General features: G+C 30.4%; 1 protein-coding gene across 1 annotated transcript; it reads left to right on the forward strand.

The window, feature by feature from the left end:
* The first annotated feature begins 8535 nt into the window (after nucleotides 1–8535).
* On the forward strand, nucleotides 8536–10168 carry LOC110106264 (S-norcoclaurine synthase 1-like). Its single transcript, XM_020836092.2, has 4 exons — nucleotides 8536–8796; nucleotides 8885–9126; nucleotides 9283–9607; nucleotides 9737–10168. Exons 1-4 carry the CDS (start codon nucleotides 8536–8538, stop codon nucleotides 9980–9982), a joined length of 1074 nt encoding a protein of 357 aa, XP_020691751.1. The 3' UTR covers nucleotides 9983–10168.
* Nucleotides 10169–11337: the final 1169 nt, after the last annotated feature.

The raw sequence follows: 11337 nt of genomic DNA on the forward strand, positions 1-11337 counted from the left end.
AATTATAAAAATTATTAAATCAAAACATCGATAAAGAATGTCAAAATTATATCAATATAGTAAAATTATATAAAAATAAATGTATCCACGTATTGCATGCTCAAAAATATCATATCAATATTAATGTCCAATGTATATGTTCAATACATATCATATGATCAACATATCAAAAATAATAGGACTGTAGTAACATCGACATCATGGGTAGTAGTAATAGTAAAGTTATATAGTGGTAATGATTCAATAGCATGCATTCAAATAATCATATTAAAAAGTAAAAGTCATGACTAAAATAGTGCTTTTCCAGTATCAGTGTCAGTATCGATGTTATTATCAATAACTATTAACTCATTAAACAGAGTAATCACTCTTTAAATGTCGGCATAGTAATTATCTCCTTATAACTCCCAATAAATATATCACATGAATCAATCGAGCATAACATCATATCATGTATTTAAAGAAAAGCCCATCAGCCCACCATCATATATAAGTTAATCTGTCTTTAGCTAATGTCACTGAATAACCAATCATTAATTATTTGTCTTTACATACTTTATTATCAGATACTGTAACAGCAAAAGAGACCAGTAAACCATATATTCATATTCTCAAAGCATTGCAGTAATAAAGTATAATTGAGCTTAATTTAGAAAGAATCAAAATATTCTAATCGTAGGCAACAAAAATTCTATTGAGAAAAATATCAAATTTAAAAAACTAATCAAATTACTAAGGATTAATATTTTGGAGCTTTAATTGAACTAAAATTCTATTGTAACAATATTTTGGAGCTTTAATTGAACTAAAATACTATTTTTAAGTGTCAAAATAATTTTTTTAATCAAGAAAAATCATTGTATTTTCAAAATCGATCATCTAGCAAAAAATATCAAATAAATACTCAAAATCTTTATAATTTCAATCTCTCTAACATACAAAAAGTTATACGGTGAAAGATTCATCAATACAAAAGTATTCTCATTTTTTATTAATAGAAATGTAAAATTGATCAAAAAATTATCAAAAATATAAATTTATTTAAATAAAAAATAGGATATAGGTTCTTTATAGCAAAACGAACGAATCTCTCAACATGATTGACCACCAAAAATTGATATACAAAAATTGATATACAACTTTCAAATCTAGATTTTTTTTCTCTCGCCTCACATCTCTCCAAATTTTCCAAAATTTTCTTTGTTATAAGCCAATTTGGAGAAAGGCAAATGAAATTAAATGTTTTCAGTTAATGGAATTAGATAAATTTATTATAAAATAATAATATAAGATTAATATAACTATATAATTTAATCAATTTTTTTATAATAAATTTATTTGGGCCACCGGGAGTACTTCAAAATTTATGGTAAAGTCATGTTAACCCGAAAACCCGTGCAAGTCAGGTTCAGGGTTGATTGTTTAGATCCGGGTCAATTTGGGTTCGACCCAAACCCGACCCGCTCACCCGAATTGACACCCCTAATAAAATAGCATATTTTATTTAAAAAATATTAGATAAATCAATTTGTAAAATGGACACCTAATAGTCTCAAAATTCTTATTTATACCCACATGTATTAATTCCTTAAGGATTTTTACCAGTGTCTAAAAATTACAAAAAATATAATGTAAGCAAAACACAACAATATATATATTATGGTGAAGACGATTTTCAAATTTGATTTATAATGACTCTTAATGGTAGGGTCAAAATACGAACTATTACAATCTACTCATCTTTAAAAAATATCATCCCCGACATTGCACTTAAGGATTTGGGCAAAAAATTGATTTAAATAGATTTTGTATGATCAAACTCAAATCAAAACTTATCAAAAATCATACAATCATGCAGTTTATTCTGTCACATGCCATTCAATTATATATGTAAAATAATACACCTTAACATACCAAATCTACCCAACTCACAATCAATTCTTATAGCTCTAATAACAATTCAATTCTTCTAACAATAATATTTTGATACCAATTATGATGCCTTAGAATTTAATCTAGAAGAGCTATTCTTTTATCTTTTAATATATGAAAACTAGAGTGATCTAATATCATCCATCAGTATAAACAGTAAAAATATATTTTATAATTTAAAACATCAATGTACATGTATTTATTTCCCAAAATATTATATACACTACTTAGGTTTTATACAATTAAAATAAAACTACTATGTCTTGATTACAAAAGAATAACTACAATAAAAATAACCTAAACCTGAAGAAATTCTTATCAGTCTCACATTGCTGCTCCCTTGTTGTGATCTGAAATTATTTAACCATATATAATAAGCTCAAGAGTCCAACATGTAACCAAATTCTATAATTGAACTCAAAGCACAACAAATGAGTAAAATGCATGTCAGCAATCAAATCTTAGCAGTACTACACACATGATCATAGGACAATATAATATAAAAATTAGTAAATCACTATATATGTCAAATCAGTAAAGTACTCATCATATCAATACTATAATCAATAGAAAAATAGTATAAATTATCAAATCAAAATATTAATAAAGGCTATCAAATTATATCAATATAATAAAATAATATAAAAAAATTATATTAATGTATCATATACTCAAAAATATCATATCAGTGTCAACTTAGTGTCAGTATCTAATGCACATGCTCAATACATATCACATGAACAACATATCAAAAATAGTAGAATAGTAGTAACATCGGCATCTTGGGTGATAGTAATAGTAAAGTCATATAGTGGTAGTGATTTAGTAGCATGTATATTAATAATCATATTGAAGAAGTAAAAATCCTGACTGTAGTGGTATTTTTTTAGTATCATTGTTAGTATCAATAACTGTTAGATCAGTACATAGAGTCGTCACTCTTTACTCGTTAGAAAAGTAATTATCTCTTAATAACTCTCAATTAGTTTATCACATGAATCAATCAATCTCCAGACAATGTCATTGAACAACCAGTCTTTATTTTGTTTTCTTCACACACTTTATTATCATAATATTATAACAGTAATAGCAGTCAGTAAACCATATACCCACATTCTCAATGCATTGCAGTAAACAAAATATAATTGGGCTTAATTTAGAAAGCATCCAAATGTCCTAACGATAGATAACAAAAAATTCAACTGAGCACAAATTCACATTTATAGAAATTAATCAAATTATTAGGAATTGTATATAATAACATTATGAAGCTTTAATTAAACTAAGATGTCAAAATAAATTTTTAAATTGATAAAAATCATTATATTTTTAAAATCACCCAGTAAATAGAATCAAATAAATATTTAAATTATTAATAATCTAAATCAAATAAATATTCAAAATATTCAAATAAAATCACTGTATTTTTAAAATCATCATTTGACCTTCATCACCCAGCAATGTTCCTTCAACCTTAGTCTCTCGACTATGATCCCTCTGACCTTCATCGCCCACCTATTGCCCCTCCCACTATAATCTCTAGTCAACTATGGTCCCTCTGACCACTATCAACTAACTACGATTCCTCCTATCTCCATCACTCGATAATGGTCCCTTCAACCTCAATTTTCCAACTACGGTCCTCCCGACCTCAATCACCTGCCGACTTCAATCCCTCTAACCTCGCTCCATCGCCCAACAATAATATCTTTAACCTCAATTGCCTAACCATGGTCCGTTTGACCTCTGTTGCACAACGACTATTATCCCTTCTATTTTAGTCACCCAACTACTATCCCTCTAACCACTATCACCTGATTATGAACTTACTGATAAAATAAATAGGCCATCATCCTCTTGAGAGTAGCTCTTATGTCATTAGATTCTTCCAACCCCAATTTGCTACAATATGTTAATTCCTTCCTAAAAATGGTCATTTGTAATTAACAATAAATGCTAGATAACCATTTAAACTGAGCTAGGTCATATAAGTTTTTTCTTTCTTGGGTTTTCCACATAAAAATTTGGTGTCTCTTATATTGTTTTATCTTCTCTCTTATTTGTATGTATGTTGGATTTTTTTTTCTTAAGCTGATACATTAAGCATTTTTACCTCCCTACCATTGTGAATGTTCTAGCGTGTAACAATATGACACTATATATGAGAAATGATTCTTAGCTAGGGCCAACCTCTGTTACAACCTCAAAAGGTCGTTCAAGTTAACATCCTACGAATTGTTGTAGTGAAGTATTCCCTTTTCCATGAATTATTAGCAAGTTCGAAAAAAAGTCTTTCAATATTGAGGGTAGGGGTGTCAATTTCGGGTCACGGGTCGGGTTCGGGTTGAACCCGAAATTGACCCGACACTATTCGTGTCAATCCAAACCTGATGTCAATTGGGGGTGGGGTTGGAGAGGGGAGATCTTGGAGGCTACCTCATAGAGATAATGAATCTCAAACACTACTGTGTTTAAGCAAGTTCCTCCAATATTGTTAAATTAGATTAGTGAGTTGGTTCAAATAAATTGAATCATGGATCATTCTTCTAATCAGTATAATTCAAATATTATGATTGAATTAATTAAAAATAAAATAAAAAATCATGAAGATATGAAGGTTGAATCTTCAAGCATTTCTAGTTTTAGAAACCAATTCATTCATTTAAATAGTTGAAAATCTTCAAAATTAATCTTAAATTTATGATCATATAAATTTGATTCATCCATATTGATGCCTCACGTTTAACCTTTCTTCGACAATAAAGAAATTATTAACAAACTGTTTGGAAGAGCTTTTTTATTGCTTTGTTTTTCATATAGCAACTATAATTTCATTCAACTACTTCTTTCTTATTGTTTTTTAAAAAATTCTATAGATAATAGCTATTTTTTGCAATCAGAATAGTCAAATTACTTATTCCACAATAATTTCAAGACTAATTTTATAAAATGTTGAAGCCTTCCCAACAAATAGATCTTAAGTTAGTCCTTATCATTTATTTTAAATTTAATGATTATAATAAATTTTCGTTCTACCAAAATTTCTTATTATATTGAATATTTGAATAGAAATTGACTTAGAAAAAGGAAGCTAACAATTAGTTATTATTTTATAAATTTATTTACTTTTCTTACAAGTAGAATAGTAGATGTTTCCATTTCTCATTATAAAATGTATTACATCATTTAAATAATTATTAAAATTTTAACTCCATACGACCTTTCTCAATGTATGAAGCGACTATCAATGCTTGGCCAAAAACGGCACTTTAAAAATTTAGAAAATGGTATGCAGTTTTAATTGGTTGTCCTTTCTGGTTCATCAATCGATTTTGGTGGGATAAGACTGTCGAGCTTCGTTAGGGTATTATTATTATTTTTTTTTTTACATTTTTTAGTCAATTAAAGAAAAATTCATACATAGATCACACAGTGTAATCTTCAAATTTAATTTTTTTTTATTTATAGTCAAAATTTCCACCAAAAAGATCAAGATGGCTGCACGGATATTATTATTTTGACTAAATTTTGAGCCCAAAGTTTCAAAGATAAATAAATAATTAATTTTAAGATATTATTATTTTATTTGAGTTAAATTTTGTTGATGACTTTGAATATGATTTCTTTGACAAATTTGTCCATAATTTTAAGTATATTTTAAAACATAATAATGTCCGTCTAAAATTTCAATTGAATATGTGAAGTCACATTCATTTTTTATTTATATAATATTTCTAACTTTGATATGTAACTCATTTTAATTTGTTTTTTTTTTTTTTGAAGCTTAGGCTTCAAATCAATATGCATTGAATTCAAAGATTTAGATATACAATGGATGAGAATTCGAAATTAAATTAGCCCAAAGCCAAAAAAAAATTGAGTGTCTATCATTAGCTAAATTGTTATGTTTTAACATTCGCTTATTATTATTATTCACCGCAAAATTATCTTTGAATTGATTACGAACTCTTTTTTTTTTTTTTTAAGAGGTTGAATGCTCAAATTATCGCCATCAGCTTAGGTAAATCACACAGCTCACCTTGACGTGTTGGTTGGGAGCTTCAGCTATCAATCAAGAGCTCTTGGGTACGAAGATTGTGTATGTAATGTGTGTATGAGTCTATCTTAATTGGCCTAAATGACCCAAAAAAAACATAGGGCAATCACGGCCTACTATTGGGCCACGAAGTCTTATACATTTAACAAATTTTCGAATAATTGAAGAGATTTTGGGGGAATATTATTGAGTAAAAGTCCATTATATACTACAAAAACACGAATCTCTTAAAGTTTTAATTTTTTCAATGTTAGCTTCTATACCTCTATGAGTAATCATGAATCCCAAGAATTTTCAAGACGTGACTTCAAAAATGCAATTAGAACGGTTAAGTCAAAAATTTTATTCATGAGGCATTGATAAGTAGCTTCAGCATTTTTGAGTTCAACCGTCATGACCCTCTAACAATATAACCCCTTATTAGTTTGAAAAGAAGTTGCTTCCTCATCTAAAGGATCCATTTCTATTTGATTAGAGACAGAATATGCATCCATGAAACTTAACATTTAATGTCTAGACATCGTATCTACTAATTAATCAATATAAGAAAGTGAAAATTTGCCCTTTAGGCAAGCCTTATTGAGATCTATATAATCTACACACATCCTCCATGCCCCACTAGCTTTTTAGCCATCATGAAATTCGCAAGCCAAGTTGAATAATTTACTTCTCTTATGAATTCGGCTTTAAAAGTTTATTTACTTCATGCACTATGGCATGCTGATGATCTAATGTAAAATTTCTCTTCTTTTGAATAATTGGTTTATATGTGGGGTTTCTTTTGAGAGAATGTACAATAGTCTTACGGTTAACTCTTGGCATATCAACTGAACTCCATAATAAAACATCTTGATTTATTTACAAAAAATTGACATATTACACCTTCTCTTTATTATAAACTAAGGACCCGATCTACATCGCTTTTAGTGGATCTTCTTCTGATATGGAAACACAAATCAAATCCTACCCTAGAGAAGCACTCCAAAGGACATCTTCATTTTGGAGTTCAAAATTTTCAACGCTTTAAAGTAATGAATGGGTGAGGTTGAGCTTGATTGAGATAGCATAATTGTGCCTGCTACTGATTTCCGCGCACCTCGCCAACTCTAGTTGGAGTTGAGAATTTCATATTCAGATGAGACACTAAAGCGATAGCTTTAAAGATTAACTGTAGAGGTCGACGAAAAATAGCATTGCATGTCGATTCTTACTTAGCTACAATAAATTGTACTTAATGAGTTGCATGTACGTTGAGAAAACTCTCCAAGTTTGACAGGGAGCGTAATTATTCCTTCCACCCTTACTGGACGATTGTCAAATCATATCCATACAATGGTCCAACGATAAGCTGAAGTTTCTCTCTAGCCAATCCCATGCTAAGAAAAGTTGAGTAGAACATGACATGTATAAAGTTCTCATTGTCAATTAAGATTCTTTTGACATTGTAACATAGATCGCCAAAATCAGCATTAATTGACAGATGGAAATCTAATTCGATGCATATTGGAGCGAGAGAATCTATTGTTGGTATTTCTTCGATTAGGCATTGAAAAAGAATTAAGTATTGAGAATAATTTCTCATAGACGATGTCAAACTGTTGCGGGCAAGAATATACACGACAGTAGAGTATGAGAATAAAGTATCTTAGCAATTTATGTATATCCAACACACCAACATATATTTGAGAGAGAAAAAACCCCATAAGTTTTTTATATGGAAAACCCGGAAAAGAAAAAACCATAGGGCCCGACCCAAATGAGAAAGTTCCACTAAGTTTGAATGAAGTGCAAAGCTTGATTTGCTCCTTTTCTTAGGAGCAATTATTACGTCCGGTCACCGAACGTGTTCATAGACCAATAACCACGCACCACGTCATCTGAAACTCGGTATTGAGCACTCGGTATTGCTCGGTATACATTTGGATACGTTCGGATTTGACCGGACGTAATAATTACTCTTTTCTTAGAGACGATAGAATTACAATAGATTGGAAAATTGGAGAGTAGCTTGACGATGGTTGACAAAAGAACAGAACGATTTTTCATATGTTCGCAAGCTGTAATTTTTTTCTCCGATTAAATTACTTTACAATAATGCATTATATGTGATCGATTATTCATATGTTCGCATGCTGTAATCTTTTTTTATTTTTTTTATTTTTTATTTTTTGATTAAAACTAAAAAGTAGAGACCTATGCGTTAATATTAAAAAAAAGTGCAGATCTAAAAAAAGATCAAACTTTCGCATTCTGTACTTGAAAACATAATGGGGATCAAAGGCACGTAAAAAAAAACACCAAAATTCAAATAGTTAGAATGGATTTGATAGTGAAAAATCAATTAAAAGTACGTACAGAGAAGCTTCATAAATTTAATTAACTCATTTAATGTAAAAACCTTGACTTCCACTATTCCTTTGTGCAACACGCTATCTTCATTATATATTTTTTCGGTTAGTACTGGCTTCCAGTATATATAGGCTTGAAAATGATAAACTTATAGGGAGTTAATAGGGAGGTTAGATAGAACAGCAAGGAAGTGAAAAATGGCTTCGGAGCTATCAACTCATCTTGAGTTAGGCAGCTCCCTAACAGTACCAAATGTCCAGGAGCTTGCTTCAGCCATTTCTACCAGTGAGATCCCAGAGAGATACTTCAGGCCGGAAGCCGAAGCCAGAGTGGTGGATTCCATTGATGACGATGAGCTTCCGGTTATCGATCTAATGAAGCTTGTCGATCCGGAGCTCTTCGACAAGGAGGAGCTCTCCAGGCTGGGACTGGCATGTAGAGAGTGGGGCTTCTTTCAGGTATATTGACATAACTAGTTTTGCTTATAATGAACCATTGGAGGTTCTTAAATATTATTAAACATATTTTTCCTCTAATTTTTTACAGCTAATAAACCATGGAGTTACACAAGAAATGATAGAGAAAACAAAGACTGATATCATGGGATTCTTCAAGCTTCCACTCAAAGAAAAAGAGGCATTTAAACAGTTACCTGGACAAATAGAAGGTTATGGTCAAATGTTTGTGCATTCAGAGGAACAAAAATTAGATTGGGCAGACATGCTAACACTAGTCACCAAGCCTCATAAAGATATGAGATTTTGGCCTATCAATCCATCATCTTTCAGGTCCCCATTAAATTATGTTTACAAAAATGATTAATTATATAAAAATAATTTCATGATAATACAAACAAATTAAGACAGAGTCTTTTCTTATTTAAATATCTCTGTACTTTTTAACTCTTCTACGTACATACACATTCATCTGTTAACTTATTGCAGGGACACAATCGACAAATATACTGTGAAGATTGAAAATGTTGTTGATTGTCTATATGCATTGATGGCTAAGGATTTGGGGATTGATCCCAAAGTCATGCTTAAGAATCTTAGCAAGCAGATGCAATCAATAAGAATAAATTACTATCCACCGTGTAAGGAGGCTAATAAGGTGTTGGGTCTCTCCCCACATAGTGATGGTATTGCATTAACAGTGCTCTTGCAAGCAAATGATGTCAATGGCTTACAGATAAAGAAAAATAACAAATGGTTACTTGTAAAATCAAAACCGGGAGCTTTCATTGTCAACATTGGTGATATGCTTGAGGTAATTTACTCAGCCATTCCTTTTATCTTTGAATTAATGCTAAAAAATATCATGTCTACCATACCATTTGATCTCTCTCTCTCACTCTCTTTCTTTTATAATTCATATACTTTTCTGACTTCTAAACAGATAATGACTAATGGAAAGTATAAAAGTGTGGAGCATAGAGCTATTATAAATATGGAGGAGGCCCGACTTTCAATAGCCACATTTCATTTACCAAACACAGATGTTATACTTCGTCCTTTTCCTGAGCTCATTAGTGGTGATGGAGAGTTGTATAAGACCATAAGCGTCAAAGAGTATACCAAAGAGTACTTCTCAGAAAAACTAAATGGGAAGAGCGCCTTAGAGAGCATGAAGCTAAAGAAATAAAGGAGGATAAATGCCTAACAATAATTTGGGATAAAAATATTTTATAAATATATTATTATTAGATATACTGTCTCATGTGAGTACCATGGTAACTCATACCCTAAATAAATTTAAAAATGGATGAGTTCATATTTATTTTAGATCATACTACGTAATGTTCCAAAATGTCTTCTTTATGTAAAAGGAAAAATCTATTGCCTATAGACAGCTATTGTAGTGTTGTAAATCTCATGTACTCCTATTTTATAAAAGATGTGTTCATTAACCCTAATCCCAATTCATTTGAGATCGAGCTTTGCATCCATAATTTTATTGAAAAAAAATATGCTCAAATAAGCTCCTAGTAAGCAAGTGCAACCAACCTTATCTTCATCCTTTCAATTTTATGCTAAATTTCAAACATTGTACCATTACTTAAGATAAAAAAATAGTACTAAAAAATTAAAATCCTTGTCTTGTAGAATGCATAACCTAAACAAGAACAAAAGACCTTCTTAGTTCTAATAACGTCGGCACAATCCATGACCTAATTTGTGTTACTAATGTATTATATCAAAGTGAAAAAAATATTATTATGCAAGATTCTTATTTTCCCTTTGAAGCAATGGATGGTTCGATTTTTTAGGTGTTTATGATAAGTTGCCTATTATTAACATTTCTTTATCCCCTTTACCTGATGAGGCTTTGCTTTCTTTGGGGTTGGAGAAGCAACACCTGAATGTTTTTTTTTTTTTTTTTTTGATAACACTGTCGACAATTCTGACTGGTTAAATGATATGTTTGGCATTAACAATAATGTTGGGTAAGTTAATGTTGATCATTGCCATGTTTTGCATGAAGAAATCAATTTGGATGTTGTGAAATTGGACAATGATGGTTTTTTATATTGTTTCGAAAAAAAAATAAGAAATCTAAAAGTAAAAATTTGGAGCATAACTAAAAGTACTCTATTGATACTTCATCTCGATTCAAAGTTCCTTAACTTGGTATGTTCCTTCTTTGTGGTGGGATTGATTATTTCATTGTTGGTTCTTCTGCTTGTTCTGGGCTGTCAGGGTTCTTGTTCTGATCATTGTTCTCTTATTATGGTGGTTTTTTTTTTTTTTTTTTTTTTTTTTTTTTTTTTTTTTTGTCTATTAGTGGCTTTGTTTCCTATATTATCAGTATTGGGGTTGTTTTTTGCTGGTTCTTCTTTCTGTTGGTGGGGTTGGTTGTTAGTAAGGAGTTTATTTCCTTCTTGCCTTGCCTTTCTTTTTTTCTTCTATTTTGCTTTGCTAATTGTCTAGTTTTCTGGAGTTTCTCTCTTCCTACAGGTGAGTCTATGGTTCTTGCCTTTGGTTCTATATGGCTTTGTC

Source organism: Dendrobium catenatum, unplaced genomic scaffold (genome assembly GCF_001605985.2).
Source record: "Dendrobium catenatum unplaced genomic scaffold, ASM160598v2 fragScaff_scaffold_51, whole genome shotgun sequence".
NCBI classification, from domain to species: Eukaryota; Viridiplantae; Streptophyta; class Magnoliopsida; order Asparagales; family Orchidaceae; genus Dendrobium; species Dendrobium catenatum.

Excerpts from the sequence above, each read along its gene's own strand:
- LOC110106264 (XM_020836092.2), top strand. The coding sequence starts at position 8,536 with ATGGCTTCGGAGCTATCAACTCATCTTGAGTTAGGCAGCTCCCTAACA. Across the intron at positions 8,797-8,884 it reads GAGAGTGGGGCTTCTTTCAG|CTAATAAACCATGGAGTTAC; the intron begins GTATATTGACAT and ends AATTTTTTACAG. Across the intron at positions 9,127-9,282 it reads ATCAATCCATCATCTTTCAG|GGACACAATCGACAAATATA; the intron begins GTCCCCATTAAA and ends AACTTATTGCAG.